The 23,585-nt window shown below is 39.3% G+C and overlaps 1 protein-coding gene across 1 annotated transcript; it reads left to right on the forward strand.

The window, feature by feature from the left end:
* The first annotated feature begins 3,171 nt into the window (after positions 1–3,171).
* Positions 3,172–22,907, forward strand: LOC136569063 (fructose-1,6-bisphosphatase isozyme 2). The gene is made up of 7 exons (XM_066569341.1): positions 3,172–3,344; positions 6,102–6,264; positions 7,183–7,275; positions 12,048–12,188; positions 13,396–13,533; positions 19,572–19,691; positions 22,713–22,907. The coding sequence occupies exons 1-7, from the start codon at positions 3,172–3,174 to the stop codon at positions 22,905–22,907; spliced, it is 1,023 nt and encodes a 340-aa protein (XP_066425438.1).
* Positions 22,908–23,585: the final 678 nt, after the last annotated feature.

Consider the following 23,585-nt stretch of genomic DNA (forward strand, 5'->3'; position numbering starts at 1 on the left):
TTTACCTGCTTACCATAATTCCTTGTCTATATTCTGCCCTCAATCTTTACAGGAATCCTGGACTGCATATATCTATTTTTAATACACCCTTCTGACAGCATGTAAAGGTTAAAGGAGGAAAGTTAATACTGTCCGTGTTTGCTAGGTCAGTACTCAGTGGTTTGGTTTTGCCTGCGGGCTGACATTTCATACTTAGCATTTTACCCATTGTGAGATGGGTTTATCTTCTAATCAGTAATATGTAAGCCCATATTTGAACAACATCTCTGGCTAGCCACCAGTGGGGAGAACTAAGTAGCAATCTCCTTCCATATCCCCCTTTCCAGAGCTCTCCCTGCTTGTCAGTGGAGAGCTGGAAGGTGGATTTGTCACAGCGTCTGCTGTCAGCCCCCACAGCACTTTTACCCACTGGCCTCCTCAGAGGCTGCATTGTGCCCTTTGGTGAAAGGTCACTGGCTCCAGTTTCAGCTGGCGCCATCCAAGCAACTAACATTTCATATCAATTAGAAAAGGTGTCACCTTTAAGGCTCAAGACTGGCCCATGCACCAGTGCAAGTATGAATAATCCCCAAGAGCTCTTTATATTAAAGGGCAAATCTCTCAGATCTGTCAAATTGAGGTGTTTATTTTTTTTGGCCTTCCTATATTATTCCAACCCTTGTACTGAGAAGTTCTCAGGCTTATAGAAAATCATCACACATTTTTTACACAATCTGATTTCTCCCCACCTCCCTAAAATGGTAATTATTTATATAGCCTAATCATTCTGTATAATCATTTGGGTTGTTATGTTTCAGAGGGATCACAGTATTAATAAAACAATAAAGGGAGAAGCTTTCATACAATCCAATCATGTGCCTTTATCCAGGTTTTTTTCTCTTTTTGCTGTGCTGTTGAGTGCTACATTTAGGGAAAAACTGGTTGAAGAGTCTGTGTTTACATAATAGTGTAAGTTAATTTCTTATTTAAGGACCATTATTTTACCAAAAAAAAAAAAAAGGGCAAATAGTGGACTTATCAGCTCTGAAAACACTCTTTGAACCACTAACTCCAAAACAAACTTTCTGTTAGAAGATGATCTGAACTTTGTCTTTTTGACCAGTGTAAAAGATTACTTGGAATCAACAGAATGTCTGCATGTGATGTTTTGACAAAAGTTAGAAGTCATAAGCCAACCCCTACCCCATTTCTTATTTACTAATTTGATTTGGTATGCTCATGGTATTCCAGCAACACAGCAGAGAGATTTGGCACTAAAAGCATTTTAGTATGGGTCAGGCTGACGGCTGCCATGATGATGAAATAATGTGCAGAATGTAATGGTTGTACTTTAAGCCAGCACGTATTTTTGCATGTATAACGTGAAACCTTCTTTTGTTGATCCTACCATGTGCTATCCCAAAGCTCCACATATTTTATTTTTCATTTTCTACACAGTCTGTTCAAAAGAAGAAAGCTTCCTAACCAGGCAGAACATGCTGTGTAACTTTTGTCTCGTTATGTGAACAGTACATTTAACTATACGTCGTAGTAGAAAAGAGAAATCTTCAAGATTTCTTTCTTCTTCAACCATTGCCATAGAGGATTAGTATAAAACCTGCCTGTTGCTCCATCTGAGCAACTTCGCTCACCAGTCCTTTCTCCACCTTGGAACAGGACTGGAAAAATACCTCCAAAGCTAAGCACATGGGATGGAAGCAGCACTGAACTCTGTCTTTCTGCTTGTGGCTACTGTTCAGTGCTGTCGATCTCTAAAACCCTTTCTTGCAGATGATTTCAAAGTAGAAAACCTTAGCATTCAAATCCCTTTAAAAACCCTACAACTAATGTATTTTTGTCATTAGATGAAAAGACACTTCTAGGAAAATCTGAAGAAATGCTTCAGCTTCAGTTCCTATTAACAAAAACACATTAGGTATATGTTTTGATACAGAATTTTGTTTCTGTCTTCCTGGCAAGATTTTAGTGCAGTAATTTGTTAAAGGAATAACAGTGAAACTTAATAAATTTTTTCTGCTGTTACTCCAGGTTTTCTTGTTTTGCTGGTGGGCTTTCCATATCTTCTACTTTAAAATAAGAGTGCTGCTACTAAGTAAAATGAAGGCTACAGCATGTAACAGCATATAGTTTCTCTTACTGCCTAGTCAGAGTGGGAAGACAGTGCTGTAATTAAAATCCATAACTCCAGCATTCCGACAGCATGTATCTAATGCAAAATCTAATACATTACTTGGAGAGTTTCTGTCTACCTTCACTTGGCATCATGTGCTCCTAGCATGTTGCTTGTAAGAGTTACTGGCAGCATAATTGCAAATTTGGACATACCTATATTTACATGGTGCACTACAATATGAAAGCCAACATAAAATTTCATTTTGTGAGTTATGCCATTGATATGCTTCAATCAGAGAAGCCTTATTTGTAAATTATTGGAGATATAATTACTTTGTAACTAGTCAAGCCACAGCTAATCAATACTTCTCATTCATTCAAGCACTATAACATTACAAACAACCCAGACCAGGAATGAAATCATTAAAATGGAACTGCAGCAGACCAACTAGCAACATAAAACACTTTAAAAAACGCATGTCTCAATGCCCCCCTTCAAAACCCTCCTTCAGGGTGGAGGCCAAGAGAGAGTGAAAAAACAGGACTTATGGGAAGGGAACTTCACTGTCTGGAGTCACGGTGCGATGGGACCCTGTGGCACATATGGTTACAGGTGTCTGGTGCTTTCATTTCTGGTGCCTTGTAAACACAGCCCTGGCTATGCTGAACCCATTGCTGAACAGGTTCTACAGGAAAGCCATTTCCAAGAACGCAGGCAGTGAGAGTTTTACATTATAATCAGTCTGATATACAGTGAGAATATGTAGCTAGATCTGCACAGAGCTAATTTCAGCACAGGGGAGGCCCAGATGAGCAGTAGTTGCTCAGCTGTAGTCCTGTCTCAGGCTCCTTTCCTGCATCCCAGTGGAGCCATGGAGCCAGCCTGGGGTGCAGTTATTCTGAGCACTCAATCACATGGTCTCAGAAACATCTTAATAAATCCTGACCAGCCACACAGCCAAGCACAGCTTCGCCTCAAAATAAAACAGCTGCCCAGGACCTCAATACGGCAAGAGAGCATTTTGTCCAGCTGAGAAGGAGCTCTGGTACCCAGCAAAAATGACGGACAGAAGCCCCTTCGAGACGGATATGCTGACGCTCACGCGGTTTGTCATGGAGAAGGGACGCCGCGTGAAGGGAGCAACGGGGGAGCTGACGCAGCTGCTCAACTCCATGCTGACTGCCATAAAGGCCATTTCTGCTGCTGTCAGAAAGGCAGGCCTTGCCCACATGTGAGTCCTACCTTGCACTACCAGGAGGAAGAGGAGGCAGAGAGACAGCAACTGGCATAGCAAGGCTGGGGAGTGGGCAGAGATTCATAAATACCTTGGAAGTGTCTTTTTTAAACTGAGTAAGGTCAGAGCTTGGATTATCAAGAGTGGGAAGCAGGAGAGCTTTCTTTCTGGAGTATTCTAATACAAGATAGACATTTAAGCTAACTGCTTAATAATATTTTACTCGAAAATAATATTTTACTCTAAATATTTTACTCTAAAAATACAGTAATATTTTAGTCTAAAAATGTAAGTCAGAACAGAACTTCAATGCACTGCTCACCTTGTTATCTCTTGCACTTGTTGATACTGATCTATTTTTTTATCTACTGTGAATTTGTTAAAAATCACACCATTATATTTTTAATGCAGAATATCTCACTGTGATATTTTCTGCTAACATCCAAGCCCTCTGCTGAACTGTACAAGTCAGGGCTTGGCTTATCTTGGGAAGCTGATTTTCTGCCTGTCTGCTGAATAAGCAATGCTCTAAAGCAACAGCCCTGAGAGAAACCCCATGCTCTGCTGTGCCTGGCTGCATTTCTCTTTCCTTCCTCAAGCAGTATCCCACATGGAGGATTACAGGCAGGGAGTCTCAAAAGGCCTTCTAGGAAAACCAAACATAACAATTTGGCATCTAGTGCTTTCACAGATGGAATAAAATATGGCCTTAGCAAAACCTGGAATGTACTGCGCTGTTCCACATGGACAAGTGCAATAGACTTGAGTCTAAGTCTTTTAATACTGATCTATCTGAAGGAGTTCAGAGGTATGGAATGCCCTAATAAAACTGTGTGTTTCAAATAGAAAGTTCTTGATATGTATCAAAAGATATTTTTCTGAACATGCCTCACTCAGTATGTTACTTACACCTGCATGCATGAATATATTTGTGAAAGGAAGTCAACATTTATTATTTGTCTGGGGATTTGGGATTTTCTTTCCTTCCACAGAAACACCAAAATATGTGACCCTAGGAGTTGGGGGGGATTTTGTGCTTCTGTTGATTATTTGGTCAAAGTCCTAAATCATCTTGGCAAATCATGAATTCAATGTCTCAGAACTATTGCACTCACTTTATAGCACCTAGAGAGGACATGAGACATACTCAAAGTGAACCACAGTTTCAGTCTCCTATGCCCTTACTCTTAAATTATGCTTTGTCTCTGTCCTTACTAGGTGAAACTGAGCTATTTTACCTCCTTGACTTAAAGGAAGAGTTGACCTTATATAATTTTTATCTTTATGTAGACAATCTTTGAAATAGTTTGTAACAGCAGAGAAACTGATAGGCTAGAGGAGGAATAACCTCTAATAATAATAATAGTAATCCTTCTTCCCCTTCAGAAAAAAACCCAAAGCATCCATTACATTAAGGAGCAAATGTTTCTTTTTATGAACAAAAAGCTTCAGATGTTGTCTCAGAAATATCTGAAGTATCAAACATACAAATTAGTAATTTGCACCATTCAAATTACTGAAACTAACCATGGAATTTCAGGAATTCCCATGGCAAACATTCAACCACTGTGAAAGTGGCTTGCATTCATCTGCATTTGTGCATTTAAAGAGCCCTGATTTTTCTACTTTCTCCAAATAGGAGACTGTAAGTGTCTTCTTTAATGTTAAAGCACTAAGCATAAATTTTTGACAGATTTTAAATTCAAAAGTGAAGGAGAACTTTTTACAAGTCTGTGATTGTGCCTGAAAACACACTAACTGGAGAGCAGGTACTTACCATTCCCTGAAAATTGTAGTCCTTTTCAAAATCTTAAATTTGGCACCCAAAAATAAAATATCCCAAACACTCAATTCTGCTGAGAAGCACAGGCAGCTTTGAGCTTTGAGAAAGACAAAAGACCTACTCCACTCCCAGCTCAGGCCTGCCACTGACCAATATCATTCTATGGACTAATTACTTTCTTCTTTCTCCTCCCATCTTTCCCACACCCATCCCCACTGCACCACCCCCCCCACTCCCCAAAAAACCCCATTTAATTTCCCTTAATGAATAAAAAAAGCTGTAGCTTTTCCCTGTATGGTTTTCGTATTTTTTAAGAAGCCCAGAACATGCACATTGGGCCTAAACAGTGCTTCTTCAACTGGAAGTCTCAGAAACATATATACTACTATATCATGTTATTAGCATATTGCTAAAATCAGGATAGGGAAAAGAAGCGTCATCCTAACTCAGGTGAGGATCACCAAATAAAACAGATCTTGATCCAGAGATACAGTTCCATCTGGTAAATTCCCCGGGGATGCCTTTAAAGTCCTGATTTGAGGCTGGCAGGGTGAATGTGGGTTAAAGAACTACTATGGAGCTCGGAGCAGCTAGTGACAGAAAATATTGCAGATGCTCACTGCACTTTCTGCTTCCTCAAAACTGCAGCCAGCTGCTTCATGGGGCTGCTGTGGAAGGCTGGTACTTACCACCTGGTCTGTAGGCTCTGCTTCTGGGCTGGGGAGCATCTACACAGGAGCAAGAGGACCCAGCTGAGGCCTCAAAGCACATGCTTTTATTTTCTACAGCAGCAACAGTCTTATAATGCAACTTAGCTGTGTCATCCAGAGATTATCTAAAGGTGTAGGAAGATAAGATGAAGGAACAACCTTGACTTGTTGGAGTGTTTTTTCCTAAAAACCTGCAATGTTGGCCTCCTTCAGGTTTCTTTGGCCTCCTTCAGGTTTCTCGTCATTTTTACTCTTCTGTAGGTTTGGTATAGCTGGCACTGTGAATGTGACGGGTGATGAGGTGAAGAAGCTGGATGTGTTATCCAACTCCCTGGTGATTAACATGCTCCAGTCCTCCTACAGCACCTGTGTCCTGGTCACAGAGGAGAACAAGGAGGCCATCATCACCCCTAAAGACAAGCGGGTCTGTGCAGCTCCGGCATTCGGGGGGTTGTCGGCTCAGGCAGCAGCAGGTGGCACTCTTGTTTCAAGTATGAAACCTGGCCCTGGCCCCCAAACCCAACCCTTCCCGGGGGAATTCAGACAATTTGCACCGTTTCTGCATTGTTTTGATTAATAACTGTAGTGGGTGGCATGATTTCAACAGCAAAAGAGATGTGGAGAGTAAAATTATTATTAAAGTTTTGTGAAGGGGGGAGAATAATTATTTTTAAGCTTGTTAACACATCCCAAATCTCAGGTGGAAGTGTACTATTACATTCCCTGACCACTGGTGCGATGGTTTTGGATTACATTAGTATTTAGAAAGATAAAATGAGATGAGAGGCTGGCAGAACTGAGTGTTATGTTACATGTTAAAAGGAAACACCTGACTGCTTCATCAGGCTTCCCCCTGGAGGGGATCCTATTACAGCGAGTTACTGTTCATGCTGATGTAACCTGCCCTTTCCCGAAGATTTTTCTCTTTCTGCCTTCTTGCCCTCAAACCTCACAACACAGCGAAATCCTCTCATTCACGGTAAAAGTAGCAAAAGAAAACATATTCAGTAGACAAAGATGCTTGCTTCCAAAACGCATCACTCCTTTTGCTTTTAAACAATTTCTTGCACTGCTTGGCAGCAGAGGACTGGTCCTCTGTAACATCCATTTGTGCTGTCTGAGCAGAAACATGTCCTCTCCAATTTCTCTGGCAGGCCCTTGGGGAGTCAGTGTTGTGCTGCAGGGCCAGCTGGGTTAACAGTGCAGCCTTCTCTGATGAGCTGTATCAGGCACAATTGGAGGGCTAAATGCAGACATAAAAACATGGGAGTTTTCAAGTAAAAGGAAATAATAATACCAAGCAACTTACCTTTAAATGGTTCCCTTGCCAATTCTGTTTTAGGGTAAATATGTGGTGTGCTTTGACCCCCTTGACGGTTCATCCAATATAGACTGCTTGGCACCAATAGGAACAATATTTGCTATCTACAAAAAGGTAAGAGGAGCAAATCACATATGGCATGATTTGCTTGGTGAAAGCAAAATGTCTTGCGTTCTTCACCTTGCCTGGTTTCTTTCCATGGTCCCTTAGGTGTCTCTGGGCAAAAGGGAGCCTTAGAAAGGGCAGACAAACACTTCATATTCACGTGTGCTAAAATGCTGTCTGAATTCACAGGAAGGGGACACCCAGCCCCATGAAATTGTTGGGTGACAGCACTTCCTTCCTCGGCACACAAAGGCACTTAACTAACGCGATCTCACCCCCAGGGCAGCTGGTTAGCTCCTTCAGCGGTGCTTGACAGCCTTAGGTGCCGAGGAATGGCAGTGTTTGTCCTCCTGGACACCCACTGCGGGCGGCTGGCAGCACTGGACCGGACTGTGTGGCCTGCCAGAGCCAGCTGCTGTGCCTGCCATGGATGGGAGTCTGTGGGCATGGAAACGCTGGCGGCTGGAGGAAGCAATCACCCACACTCATCGGGCCCCGGTAGCATGTCTGCTCCCCTATGGCTGCACAGAGCAGCAGCAAACACTGAGAGTTCCAGTCATGCCAAGTCTTGTGATTTGTTTGCTAAGCTCCTAGCAGTTGGTGTTTTTTCCAAAGCCTGAGCTCACGGTCATATGACTGTGGGAGACCCTCAGCCATTTGCTATTGTGAAATAACAGTTTACAGTACTTCTGACTTCAAAGAAGTCTTTGCAGACTCAGATGTTACACTTAGAGCAAATGAAGATATGTTTTCTAAGTCTCTCACCTTTTAGCTCATAAATTTCAGCTGGTTAGTCCTTGGCTTTTACATTTCTTGTAGGTAATACAATACTCATCACTGTTGAGAATATGCATCTACTAGTGAATCAAATAGTTATGGCACAACACCAAAAGGGTTGTGGCACAAGTCCTGGAATTTGGCCGTCCACACTGTTACTGGTTAGTGCAAACCCGCACCACGGATGCCGTGCAGGCCAGACAGCACTGAGATGGTGCCTGGGTATGATTTTTGAAAGAGCATTCCTGGGACTACCTCCAGTACCATGCAGCTTCTTGCTTTTTGCAGGGAAAAGAGCTTATCTGTGTTAATGAAATCCATGAAATGTGCTCTAATGTTAAGGGACCTCCACCCTTTTCAGTTATCTCTCCAAAGATACCCTAAATGACAACAGCATCTCCCAATATTTGCAGTAGACAACAGCTGAATTTTCCTTTGAAATTATTAAATAAGAAGTGCTTTATTGATAGTTACTAAAGGGCAGTGTGAAAGAATAAAAGTGAGATGTTTATTCCAGTTGATAAATATCACTTAAGAGAGAGAACATAATTTTAGGCCATTTAAGATTAATGAATATCATTTTTGAAAAGGTAAAACCACTGTGATTCCAAAGGATGAACCTTAGCCTCAAAGATTGAGATGAGCTCTTGACTGATTTTCTCACCATGTCTCACCTTAATTTCATTTCCAAAGGCACACTCTCCAGAGCAGAAATGTTAGGCTTATTTTAGAAAAAAACCAAAACAGATAATAAGCACTCTTATAGAAAGGCCAGACTTGGACAATACATTTCAATCCTGAAAACAGTTGTCTGACTGCTTCTAATCCAGAGCCTCCACCACAGTGGGAGGGACCATTTCATGATGTCACAAAAACACTCTATCAGTTTCTTAGAAAAACCCATGAGGAAATAAATATCTCAGCTTTATTTAATTTTCCACCTGGCCTTTGCTTTCTGAGACCAGGGTGGTGCAGTTGAAAATCAGAAACACCTGACAAGTGAGGCTGAGGGAGGAGCCTTGCTGTATCAGAAGGGGATTGGTTAACTGCTGCCACTGAGTGGGGGGCTCTCAGCTGCCAAAGCATCAAGATATGGTGACAATAAATGCTTTTTGCTTGAGTTCTTCCCAGGTTTTCATGCCACTGAGATAAATCTACAATCCTTAATTCATACTGCACAAATATGCTATGAAACTCTCTTGCTTTGTTTCATTTTGGTTTTAATTTGTAACTTTGCCCAATGCTTCTGATGTATTTTATTTGCTACCCTTCCTACAATGTCCTCCCCTTCATGTGGTCCCTCACAGAGAAGGTGTAAGAATTCAGTAAAAACACAAAGGCTACTCATGAAACACATGATACAAAATGGAGACCTGGAAATCAAGTCATTTTAGTGCTGCTCTCAGTGCTGATGAGAATTCCCTCGTGTGATGTCAGGTAAATCACAAACACAAAAAAATTTAGACTCAGATATCTCCTGAGGGTACCCCTATAGCCAAACTCTGCAGCCTTTGTTTCATCAGCCTCACACCAGTTATGAGTTATAGGGACAGAGTCATTACAACTAATTATTTGCAGTCCATCTGTCTATTTTATTGTTTTGCATAAAGGCCTCTGAAGGTATTTCACTACCACCATCACAGTCAAAATATAATGGACAGGAAATCCATCTGTGCACCAGAAAGAAGAGAAAATAGCAATTATCAGAGTGCACTGCCCAGCTTAATTCCCTGGTTTGTTTAACAGTACATGGTACTTGGCAGAGCAAAATTCCTGCAGTCCTAACATAGAAGTATCAGCTGATCTGTAGCTTTTTCACATTTTGACTCACTCTGCAAATGTTTTCTTTTTTCTTCTTCTTTTTGGAAGCTAGCTCTTGGAAACACAGTTGTGAATAAGGATGAAAGTTAACAAGTTAACTCAGCCCAACTGACTATACCTTGAGGGAGGAGTTCCTCTGCTTTTTTCAGAATGGTCAAATATATAGTTTCTCAGTCATATTAACATAAAAAATGCATTTAAGAAATAGGACTGAAAAGCTCATCTCAGAAAAAATATATTTTAAAACAATATCATATATAACCCAAAGTTGCATGTATTGTATATATACTGTATTCTATAAAACAAACCACTTTGCTCCATATAAAATTATTTTTTTCTTTAATGAGAGGAGCATACAAAAAGCTATGACAACCAAAATATGTTTGAAACTAACTGTCTAAATGAATGTTTAATTCTGCATTTGATGCTGCAAATAATTTGTCTCCTATAGACAACCATTGCTTTTAATGATGAGATGTATGTACCATAGGGGTATATTTTTGAAAGAGATGAAGCTACCTAGGCCATAATAGTTGGTACTGTAAGGATTGTTTCACAAAGTATTAGCTAATATTAGTCAATTTTCGAAGCTCTGAAATATGCAAACAAAAGTTTAAACTAGTCTTCATTATAACCTCCCAGAATAGGCAGCTTGACATAGTTTTGAGGGACTGAGTCCCACAGCATGTACAAATATATATACAAATATATATACATAAATTTGTACATGCTGTATTTCAGCTCTTCTCATGAAAAGCTGGTTGTCAACTGGATTTTTTATTTCCACAGAGGGACTTGGCAAAATAGTATTAAAAGGATTTGAGCAAAATACAGTTAAAGACTGTAAGTGAAGTGACTTTAGTAACGAAGTCTTTCAGCTGAAAATGAAAACTTTTTGATGTGAAATTACTATCTTTGTGTACCAAGAAGGTGTTGTTTTAGTGTCCCACGTCTCAGCTTTCCTTGAGGTGTTGGCATACAACGATGAATGGGAACACCTTACTAGGACCCTAATGGGCAAATATTTTATTTTCTACACAAGACAGTCATCATGGATTTTAATTTTTTTTAATCAAATATTCAGGGCTAGACTTGCTGTTTCTATTTAGTTGCTACTCAATCTAAATAAGCCTGTGCAATCACTGACAAACTGTCTGAGTTGGGAACAAGAAAATACTAAGCTATGGTCTGAAGAAAGGGGAGTGTTTCATTTCAATTCCCCATTGGCTACCACCAAAACATCCATATGAGACCCACCACAAATGATGAAGTTCTAAATAAACATTAATATCAAGCAATCCTGACCCATTCTGTAGCAGCAGGAGATGAAGGCTCTAACCAGCCTTCCCAAGTACTGTTGGCTGTCCTCCTTACCCAACCCACCAGACAAACTCTTGTAAGCCATGGCTGAGGCACAGCCCTAGAGCTGGCTTGCAATATTTGCACCTTGTCTGCTTGGGCTACTGTTGCTCCATGATAACCAAAGTGCCGAATCAAAATATGATTGTCAGAAATTGGTTAAAAGCTTGAAGTAAAATGCCACCTGAATGTTCTGTGTAGACTTATAGAGGAGTATCTGCACACATGCACACTTTACATAACCAAATGCATTTGTTATTTTGTATATAATATGATGAGCATTTGTGTACAATAGATGAACATTTATATTCCTTCAGTTAAGCATCCTTTCACTAGAAGAGACCAATGCAAAAACTTGGTTACATCATGTTGCACCATATACCCTTTTATTTGGTACTATGGGAGCATTTTTTTGTAATGTTAATTACAGCATTTATCAGTTATTCCCTCTGAGGGGTGTCAGCATCATAGCTTATGTTACATTTACAGAAGATTAATATCTCTGCTCTGTCTCAGTTTTCTGATGATCCTCAATTAATAGCTTGGGATATAATGCTAAGGGATCAGCTTTGTGGCATGTATCATATTGATTGCATGACATGTATAAAATAACAAACTCTCAACATCCTGTCCCAGCATGTACATGTACCTATACCAAGCCTGCCCTGAACAAGGGGTGGGGGTAGTAACAATCTCTGGTTTTGTTGTTTCAAAGGCCTGCATAGACAGAAAAAGGAAATCTGTCGCACATTATTATTGAAAAGTTGTTTCTATTGTTCATTATCAGAATTTAACCTTTGGTTCAAATGGTAATTTTTCCTCAGGAAACAGATGATGAGCCCTCTGAAAAAGATGCTTTACAGCCTGGACGCAATATTGTTGCTGCAGGCTATGCCCTGTATGGTAGTGCTACGCTGGTTGCACTCTCCACAGGGCAAGGAGTGGACTGCTTCATGCTCGATCCGGTACAGTCATGGTGTTAATCACATTGCCACTGTCTTTTAGAGCTCTCTGTGCTTGGTTTTACTTGTTTTTGTTAATCCTTGTCTCTGTAATCTATCCACTTTATGCAATTCTTTTCTCCATATCCTAGATCATCCCACCTTTATAAATATTTAATAAGATATGAGCATGTTGGTTGCAATACCTGCTCAGTTTTTTCCTACTCAATAGAAGTGAAATTAACTTAAATTCTCAATTAAATGTCTGAAACCCTTTTCATTCAAACCAACACTTAAGAAAATTTAATTTGTACTGTGTCTTTGTCTTCACTTAAAGGAATCTGTGTTTATTTTCATAATGATTTTTCTGTCTGAATAAGAACATCAACATGTTCACTGTTTAGCCTGAGGCAAGGACCATTTTTTTGATAGCTTGAGCCAAGTGATGTTTCATTTCCTGAGTGCAGTAGAGTTTTATGGCTGTCACCTAAGGTGTGTGCCCAAAAATTTGCAAAAGCACAACAACACCTGTATAATTGAACATGTGCCATTCCTGAGTGCCCAAGAACACCTTTTGAGTGCCCAGGAACACAATGAGTGTTACTGTGGGAATGCTAGAAAGATCATTCATTTGTAAAACCAGAATTAGATGTGGGAAATAACATACTGTGGTCTTTCATGGTTTTGTGGGTTTTTTTTTAATAAAAGGATGAATTAGTACCAGAACTTCTTGTAATGTTTGTAAATAGTCTCATTCCAAGTGGAAAGAACTGGGAGATGAAATGCTCTGCTTGAGACAGAGCAAGGGAAGGTGGAAGTTGAAATCAAATTGCAGAGAGCAGCACATGGGTGTAGCTGACCACATTCACATTAGGTTATTTGGACAAGACAGGCAAAAAGAGTCCAGAAGTCAGAAGGCAGTGCGATTTCTTAATTTGCAGTCTTATCATTTGAGGACAAAATTCATGATCCATCTGCTTTCAGGGCTGATTTGTGTTCTTTTGATACTCTATTCCAATTAGGTTTTGTTTATAGTACTGATGTGACAAGTTTTCATTAAGTTAGTGTAAATTCTCTGCTTTCTGCTCTTTTTGAAATATTGTGAGTTTATACACTAGACTAGTACTGAAAGGATCAAACTGTGCTAATATTTCTGCCATGTCTAGTGTGACAACTGTTACAGAAAGCCAACAAAATTGTCTGCTAATACCTCATTTATCCTGTCCTGCAGGGTCTTGGTGAATTTATTTTGGTGGACAGAGATGTTAAAATCAAGAAGAAGGGGAAGGTATACAGTCTCAATGAAGGTTATGCAAAGTATTTTGATCCTGCAATGACAGAATATTTACAAAAGAAGAAATTCCCTGAGGTAAGAAAATATTAGCACTGTACCCAGTGTACCGTGCACTGGCAAGCACTGCATTCCATGCAGTCCTGGCTGATGGAAAAGGATTTGAAAGTCTTCCTGAGTTCAGACCCATGTAACCCTTTCGTACCAGCTGGTCCATTTTGGATATGCATGTAATGGGACTTTTTTTTTTGGCATCCTGATATCTTTTATAACTTAGACTTTTGTAAATAAAGTCATAACTTGTTTGTGTGATGGGAAATGTGCTGGAGAACTAGATCTTTCAACAAAACTCCAGAAATGTGCCTGCCAAATTTGGGGATACTCTCATTTTCTAGCTTTATCTGAATATGCAGTTCAGTAATGTGTGCAGTTGGGCGTTCAGGGCTAGATTCCATGTGCTGTCCAGAAGGTGTTTGCAGGAATCTGGGTGGCATCACCTTCTCCTTCCTGCACCCTCTTGCATCTGAAAAATGCGGTATCATTCTTGCACAGTCTACTTGCATCATATTGAGCATGAACAACCTATAGGCTGGGGAGAAAACCTAAACTAATGGTGTGAGGCACAAGTTAACCATATTTGGTGGTTAAAGAGAGACATCCCATGTCTGATGAAATTTCTTGGAGAAAGACATCCCATGTCTGATGAACTTCCTTGGACAAATACAGTTTGGTATTAACTTATCAATGCTAGGAGGACAACACAAGCTCTCAATATGGAAAACTGGAAGCTCTCTAAGAAGTGTGGCTGTGAAAAGTAATTCAAAATGAAATATGGTCATGTCGATCAACTCAGGACTTAATTTGGTTAGGAGGCTGTTTTTAAAACTTTTCCTATTAAAAAAAAGTCAGATTATTTTTAAGCTATTAGTTGTCAAGGATACTTGTAATGTGGTCTGTGTTAAATAAATGGATTCAGTAAAAACCTCAGGGTGCAGTAAAAGGGAAATATAATGAGAAAGCATTTAAACTGTGGTCTCATGATAAGCTCCTCCTTCTGAGCTAAAAAAAAATCTGGATTTAGCATATCAGCTATAGCTGCAAGACTACTGACTAAGTATCAAACCCTCCTTTGCATACTACTCAGATTGTAGCTACAGAGAGTCTAACATTACAGCCTTCTAAATATATTATCTTTGAATTTTTGAGATTATTTCGAGACTTCAAAGTCTGCAGTCAGTTCAGCTGTGAGAGAAGCAGAAGCTCATGACACAACTTTCATTCTTCCCTAAATCCAGCTGGGAAAGTGAAGAACATCTGTGCTTCTCATTCTGCTGACATTATACCAGGCTATGTATTCAGTATCATGCACTAAGACTGGAGTTATTAATTTGTGTTTTTGCAAACCACCAATGTGTTATTTAAAGTAAAATTCTTAAACAAATGCATCAACCCCAGGCAATGAGGAAAAGACTGAAGAGATTTCAAAATCAGTGGAAAGACCAGACAGAGGTATTTCCCCACAGGATCAATGAGGACAGCTCTATCATGTGACTTCCTAAATCCTAAAGTTAGGACATACTGGAAAAAACTCATTTGCAAACACTGTTTTATCTCAAATCTGTGCAAGCCTATTGAAATTGTTTTTCTAATGCAAGAGAAGCTCGCAGATATTTTTGTTGTTTTAAAGCAAGCGCCACAGAAGCGCGTGGGTTATTTAGGGCACAGGAAATCTTATCAGCTGTGCTGAACAATCACATTTTTTGCTGCTCTGAGATGTACAGTCATGAGAAGGGCTGAGGCACAAATGTTATAGCCACAAAGCACAAGGAAGTGGCCTGCCCATCTGAAGCTTGTGATGAACCTGAGTTTTGGAACCAGCATAACTCAGTTCCTTGATTTGGGAAGGACATAATAGTTGCATTGTGGGGAGGACTAGAGAGGTTTTGCCATTTCTCTGTAGCATGAAATGTGCTTCCTGGCCTCATCTGTAAGGCTACCCAGCTGCAGCCACATTGGTGATGTCCCTATCTACCCTACAGGAGCCAGGTGGAGATTTTCACAGTTTCAGTCTCTGTTGCCCTCTCTGCAGCATGCAGAAGGGTAGTGAGGGTGTCTGCTGAATATCCCCTGCCTGTGACTTGAGGAGGAACTGACGTGAGCATGGAGGAACATGCCTTATTCAGGCAGATCATTCACCCTATACTCTTCGGGCATCACTTTTAGCTATCTGTCACTTTTTTGCATTTTTCTTCCTTAGATCTTACCTCTATTAACTCCTTTCTGTGGTTCTTGGTCAACATGCTGTTCAGATGACTCTCTGACATTGCCATGAAAAACTGAAAAGTTAAAAATATAGCAGGGAATCAAAAGTACAGTGTGATCCATAAGATATCCTATGTTATATATCATTGTCATTAGCAACAAAACACTAAAAAACAACCATTTATGAGTAGAAGAAAGATTGCCCCTTACTATCTAACAGCAGTGTCCCAGATCAGACAGTTTGGATGGACTACAAAACTGCATTGACCCTCAAATTTTCTTGTGGATCACCATTTACCTAAGGCATCGATTCTGAATAAAAAGCACTAGAAAAATGCTGATGTTTCTGCAGGCCAGACTAAGCCTCCTACTACTATCATGTAGTGGGAAACACATGTCTAACCACATCTCTTCTGGTACACGAGTGAAGCTGATTTTTTATTTAGCATGACAAAATCACACTGCTGCTTAACCAGTTTGAAGAGCAAGCTTCTGTTTGCAAAGTTGCCTGTAACGCAACATGTCCACTCCAGTCTGCAATGCTTAGTGGGGACTGCTGGGCCAGAAACCGTCTCTGCACAAATTCTACTACAACACTTCCCTAAAATGGGTTCTTCCTCCCCCTAGCTTTTCTCTGGCACTGGTAGAATTTGAAATACCCTGTGGACATTGTCACACTTTCTATGACACCTACTTTTGTCTTTGCTTCCTCCAGTCAGGCACAAGAGAAGTTGAGTCTCACCACAGCTTGCTGATGATGAGAGCTATGCAATTGAGACTCCCTCGTTAAGAATTTGTCTCAGCAGTGCCATTAAAAATGGCCTCAACAACACATTTCAGTATGAAGCCCAGCTGTGTCCAAGTGATACTAGTAAAAACTAGTAAAAACTACTATTCTTTTGTCACCACATCTGTACGTGGAGTAAGGGATGCAGGGTGTTGCTGTTGTAGTCTGTAGAAAAAATTTCTTGCTCCCCCCCGGTCATCATATTTATATAAGGAAAACCTGGTCTTGTTCTGCTGTGGAAGAGCAGGACTGTCAGAAAACAGTAGAAGAAAGAAATGAAAAATTGACTTCTATCAGAATGTGAAGGAAAAAAAAAATCACAGGACCTATGTGTTATGTATCATTTTTGTTCCTTTGAGTCAAGCAAAAAAAGTAAAAGCAGCAGAAGGGGTAAAACAAAGAGTAGACACAAGTTTACTCAACATGGATGCTGACCAAGGGAACATGAAGGATCTCCAGCTCTTTCATTGGCATCAACTAAGCAATCAGAAGTGCTTATTGAGCAAACACAGAGCTTGGCATTACTGAGGACTTGGGATGAACCTGTCTAGCATTCAGGCTCTATTATTTTGTTTGAGAAGAATGCCTGGGCAATATGCCAATGCACATGCAACACCTATTAACTTTCTTATCTGTAAAAAAATGCATGAGCAACAAAACTGGAGAAACAAGAAATAACATTTCACTAACTAAAATGAGTATTTAATCTTCTATGCAGACAGCTGTATGCTAAGGGAAGTAAAAATTTTATTTCAATATGTGGTTCAAGTGATAACCTTCTCAGAAGGGAGCAATTTATCTCTATTTTTCTCAGCACAGTCTCAGCACTGTGTCTCTAGCTGGTGAATATCCATCTGGGTAAGAAGCAACTAAAATTGTCAGTGGCATCTCATGTTTAAAGCTTAGAGTATCCTGAGTTGGAAGGGAACCCACAAAGCATCCTTTGCATAACACAGTCCATGTACATACGAATTATGTAAATAATCTGCATGTGAATAGGAAATCTAGCACATTCCAAACCCGTCAGATGATGTGTACAAAGGTGGCTCAGCTGTGCAGCTCGTGGTCACTAAATTTCATACCTGTGGTTTACAGAGTCCTTATTTGGTAATATCATAGAAGCAATCCTTAGCAGTCTGGTTCAGGGGCTGCTTGTTAATATATTATGGCTTTTCTTGGTGCTTAACAAACTGTTCTTTAGACTCAGTTCATTACCTTTTAAAACCACAAAAGAAAGTTCTTCTTTTGATTGTATTTTTAAAGGTAATTTGAGGTTATAATCATATCTTTCACATTTTAACTGAAAACTCACATTTGTCTCTCTTTAATACCTCTTAAGGTGCTTGGTTTTTCCTGATGTCAGGTTTTTACAATTGTGAAGTCACAAGTACAATCAACTGTGAGATGGAGAAGTCATCATTTGAAGCCTAAATATGCAATTATTTGAGCATAAGCCATGAAAAACAAGGGAGCAAATACTTAAAAGCTCTGTTCATTTATGCCTACAATTAATAGGACCAGATTTAAACAAAACTAAATGTAATAGCTCTAGGCTGTGCTTTATCCATCTTTCATAGTTTGCATTATTTACTTCTGAATTTTTCATTGTTCTTCTTTCGTGTGCAATGTGAATCATAAAAACCAACATATGTACAGTTGAACAAGGCCTGGAATAGGTCTGTTTTCTAATTTTATTATCAGCTATATCAAAAATCAAAATCTTATGTTTAGCAGCATAGAGCTTAACTTCCTAGTGTTCTGTTGCTTTATAATATGTAATTTAATGAGATTTTTTTCCATTTTAATAGAGGGTAATTATTAATACTTCACAGTCACATTGAACAATTTGAAAAAATTATTCAATATAGAATTATGTTTTTCTCTATTTTCCTTCCAGTTGTGGATTTTTTTCCCCAGCCAACATTATGATTTTGCAGGGAAATATGAATAACTTGTGGTGTCTGAAGGTCCTGGAACTGGCATTGCTGAACAAGTTTTCTATGTATTTTTCTAGATGTAATATCAGTACAGGATGAGCTCTGTAGAAAGTGCTGAGATCTTTTATTAGAAAACTGACCCAGACCGGAAAAAAAACCCACTGAGATCTTTTCAGACTTTTAGCATTGTAATACAAAACATATATGTCTATTAAATATTCATGAAGTTCAGTCTCTAGTAATGTTCTGGGAAGATAAAAATTCCTCCTCAGCTTTATTGAAGACAGACTGAGAGACATGAAAAGACCAGCAAAATTATTTTCTTAAAAGTTTTCCTTTGGTTTACATCTGTATTTTGTATCTCCCCTTCATAAAGGTATAGTGACATGTTAAATTTCTTCAGTGGAGCTTATTTGGTCGACTGTACATATTTCTATCTGTTCAAGACACCTTGCTTGTCTTCTATATCTTCTACCTACCCATTTTTATGACCAGCAGACCTGAGACTGACATGAATGCTTCCTTGATTGCTCTTGTTAAAATGACCTGTCCTTCAATGACATCAATTTCTAAGCTGAAAGCAAGGAAAATTACATTCATTAACAAATTGTGATCTCCCAAACTAAGCTGCAGAATGAATGCTGTGACCAATTTCTCTACCTGACAAATAAGCTGGAAGGTAAAAGTTGGAGTCCTCTTGGAACCATCTGGACATGTATAGGAGTGACACCACTCCTCATGCTCTGGCTTAGGAACCAGTGAAAGGTCAAAAACCACATTATTTTGACCTTGTTCTGATAAGGTGAAGAAGCTTTCAGTCCCTTGTTTTTTCACAGGCTGGAGTTTGATCCCAAATTGTACACCCAAATTACAGGCACTCTGGTTTGCTTACCAGAGTGAATGCAGCTCTTTAAAACTCTTATCTTTGAACCCTGTAGACAATCACATCTTACAAAAGGCTGAGCTCAGGACTGATTTCGGTATTTTGCAGTACCGAATTATAATTGTAGTGCCCATAAGCAGCCATTGATTTAAGCAGCTGTGCTTCCTGCTTCATACCAAAATTACATTTTGCCACGTTACTAGTTTTCTAGCCTGGTAAATATAGTGCTTTGCTCTATGTTTTTCAGGATGGCAGTTCCCCCTACGGTGCCCGGTATGTGGGCTCCATGGTAGCTGATGTTCACCGTACATTGATGTACGGTGGGATCTTCATGTATCCTGCTAATCAGAAGAGTCCTAAAGGAAAGGTATGTCATTTGAATTCCTTTCTGGGGAGCTTAGCCAACCTAATATCTCTGGTATTACCAGAGCAATAGTTTAGATAAATAAACATATAATAATGTTCCACTGCGGAAAAAATTATTAATGAAAATTACGCTCAGCAATAGAGTTTAGGAAAGAAATTTAGGCAGTTGCCAATTTAGGCCAGAAATCTTCCTCTGTGTTTTCATATTATTAAATACTCAAGTGGTTTTCACAGCAACCAAGGATTTAGGATTTTTAGGATTTTTAGGACTTAGAACCAAGGATTTTTCTAAAGGTAGTATTTCAGCGCCATAGAAACCCATTGAGACTACCTGTGCATGGCTGGCAGATACAACATGGATCTAAGGAAAACCTCTGCACTTTAAACTGGCAGCTAGAGTTATCACACCTGCCGGTGGGACAAGCTGAGCCCTAGAAAGGGTTTTGTCCAATGCTAGAAAAAAGGTTTTCCTACCTTGTGTTTCCAAAGGACACTTACATCACCAGCTCTGCAAACTCAGGGTTCTACTACCTGGTCAGAAAAGGTGATTACAGTGGAAGGTGGGTTTCATTCAGTATTTTAGGAAAATATGACTTCCTATTTGGACACCAGTACAAAATGCACTGTGACAATGCAGTGCAATGCAATGCTGTCAGTCTTTAAAGACTGATGGGCCATGAACCATTGTCAACCTCAACTTCTCTTCTGCAGTATCAAATACCCTTATTATCAACTTTCTAAACAAGTATTTTTTAAGAGACCTAGTCATACAGATGATCTGTAGACCAGCAGTAACCTCCCGGTCATCCTTAGGAAATCAATGGCTTAGTACATGATAGGTTGGACATGGTGTTCTGACTCCAAGAATACATTCTTTCCTGACCTACACCATATTAAAACCTTCTATTCGAATGTTTTTGCATCCATGGCTGGTACATGAAGGAATCTGCCTCATCTCCCACACTGGTCTCAGAATATCCCAATATCTACCGTCTTTAGGGAGAGAGGACTACTGGTATCATCATGGTGATGATACAAAAACACCACTACAAAAAACCCTCACTAAATGATGTGGATCTGTTTGTACATAAGATAAAGGGACAAACAAGGAATTTGCTGTATGTGAAAAAAATGGGTTTGCTGACTGGCCTCCTCAAATGAAACTTTTTGTTTTGAAATCTGTACTAAACCATTGTTGAATAGAGAGAATGAAAAACAGGACAAAAGTACAAAGGAACAAAGCACTTACATAACTTTATAGTTTCCACAGAGTTAACCCACATTTATTATTGGATTGCTCTGGCTTGAACTGCCACAGTAAAGAGAGTAATGGAAGAAGAAAAACATGCTGCCATTAAAAATAAGTTTTCTTTCTGTCTAAGTGTGCAGGTGTATATAGTTCTTTTCATATGTATCTTTTCTTATTGGAGAAATAATACTCTTGTGGCAAGTGCCCTGATCATCTTTCTCCTGAAAGACAGTCTATGTACTTGGTTAAAGAGCTGAAAATAATAAATGTCACTGGAATTATCAAAAGGACTTGATCAAAAGTCTTTAGAGTAAACGCAAATTACATGGATGTAGGCCCTAAAGTTTACAGATCCTTTTTTAAGTTAAAGAAAGAAAACTAAATGCTATTTTGTTATAAACAATACACAAGAAACACTACAGGACAAGACAACAAATAAATCTCCTTTTCAAATGGTATATTTTGAATAATATTTTTTAGAAACTTAAGGCTTATAGTTCTCTAGTAGGTGAAAATGTTAAACCTATCTGAAGACAGAGCCCATCTGAAGATCCCTAAGTGCAGTTGTACTGCTACCTGATGAAAAACTGCTTTCCTCAAGTTGCATAGTCACAGTAGCAACAAGACACTTGAAACGTGGTTCCATGTATGATACCACTGCTCTTTGCTGGCTCATGACCTTCCAGAATTGGGCCAAGCAGTAGGAAGAAGAGTGAAAGATACTGGTCCTATGTTGCCTCAGAGATGGAGTCCTTGTACCAGAAGTAGCACTTCAGTGGGTTTAAAGATAAGAAAGAAGGTAATAAAGTGCTATTTAAGTTGTGGCATATCATGGTTTTATTGCAGTGTGCTAAAGGCATGATGGGTAGTGAATTCTTGTGCTCAACCCATTTCTCGTCTCTCTATACAGTAGCATTCTGTCACACTTCCTTTTTCCCAGAAAATTTTTCTTCTTTTGAACAGGTCAAGAGTCCTTTAAACAAAACATGTGCTAATATTGTTGTACATGAGCGCTTCATGGATAAACATACAGAAATAATATTTGTTCAGAACTGACCAGCTATTACTCCTGTTCATTTAAACACAGAAACTTTTGGCATATGTCCTAAATAAATTTGCATTCCACACACTCAGCCCAAGAGGTAACATTTTAAAAAAGTGTCAACAGATACCAAGGTCCAAACCAAAAGGGAAATTTTGCCTTTAATAAATAACTGCAGCTCCTTCTGAAGCCACAATCTGGATAAGTTCAGGCCACTAATATCTATCTACATTTCTGAAGAGAAGCAATAAAATCCTGAAATTTGAAACTGGGAGTATCAAGTTTCAAACTCCAAAATATCCTGACTAAGCATAACATGATTATCCCAAGCTCTGAGTTAACATGTAAAGACTCCATATGAGAAGATATTTTGGCTTTTCTTTCCCAGTACTGTTAGCTTAGCCGGCTTAACTGTTTTGCTGATGCCTGTGGGACACCCACTTTTGACATTTTTGACAAAATACAGCTTCACTGGTGCTGCACGTCTGTATGTCAGCTTGGAAATTATATGGTGATGCCTGGATGTAAGGTCAGCACACTGTTCCTCCAAGCAGAAGGCTTTAGGAAAGGTGAGGAGAGGGAAGGAAGGGCTCTCTGAAAGACATTGCTACTTAGGTCAGTTGAAGCTTGGTACAAAATTTTCTAAAATCACAAAAAGAATGCTAAATTTTGGCAAGTCCTTTGATATAATTTCCTCCATAGGCAATCAGGTGTTTCCTCTCTCTTTCTAGCTCCGACTTCTCTATGAATGCAACCCTATGGCTTTCATCATCGAGCAGGCAGGTGGCATAGCAACTACAGGGACCGAAGCAGTGTTGGATGTGAAACCTGAGAATATTCACCAGAGAGTTCCTTTTATCCTTGGCTCTCCAGACGATGTGCAAGAATACCTTGCTTGTGTACAGAAACACCAGAAGAGCAGCTAAAGACTTTCCACATCAGATCTTGCTTGCCCATTTTCAGTCTTCAGGAAAAGCTTTACCTTTCAAAATAGTGGATTCTAGCATTTTCCACCAATCTCTCAGTGAAAGTCCCAGTTTACAAGAGCGGGAAAAATAGTGAGATTTTGTTTCTCCTTGCAGGCAAGTGTAAAAATCCTTTAATTCTGATTTATTCAGGGCAAGTGCAGAGACAGAGTCATGACAAACAGAAACTACTTACTTTATATAATATTAACAAAAGGAAGTGAGTTCTGTCAGTATCCCCATTTGATCTGAAATTTTACATCTAACATTACATGGATGGCATTGCTTGCAACGGGATTTCTGCATCAATATTTGCAATGTCATTATCTGGATTTTCTGTCAGAGACTTTCTTGCAGATGCTTTTTATCTTGACAGCCCTAAGAAGAGCAAAAGTCTTATGCTGTCTGAAACAATATTTTTAAGCTGCAAATTATATAAATTTTGGGTAATTAATAGAGATGAAAAGGCTGCAGCATTGCCAGGATATTTAATTTCTCACAAGAACAGGAAATAGAATGTGTTATTTACACACACCTTTCAAAGCACAAATTATAATAAACCATGAATGTGACACCCAAATCATGCCTATTCTGTTGATCCATTGTCCTCTGGAAGAGGATACAAAGACACTGTTATAC

This window comes from Molothrus aeneus, chromosome Z (assembly GCF_037042795.1).
Source record: "Molothrus aeneus isolate 106 chromosome Z, BPBGC_Maene_1.0, whole genome shotgun sequence".
Classification (NCBI taxonomy): domain Eukaryota; kingdom Metazoa; phylum Chordata; class Aves; order Passeriformes; family Icteridae; genus Molothrus; species Molothrus aeneus.

Bases quoted from the DNA above. Each gene is read 5' to 3' on its own strand.
- LOC136569063 (XM_066569341.1), top strand. From the start codon at position 3,172: ATGACGGACAGAAGCCCCTTCGAGACGGATATGCTGACGCTCACGCGG. The intron at 6,265-7,182 runs GTCTGTGCAGCT...ATTCTGTTTTAG, and splicing joins TCACCCCTAAAGACAAGCGG to GGTAAATATGTGGTGTGCTT. The intron at 12,189-13,395 runs GTACAGTCATGG...CCTGTCCTGCAG, and splicing joins ACTGCTTCATGCTCGATCCG to GGTCTTGGTGAATTTATTTT.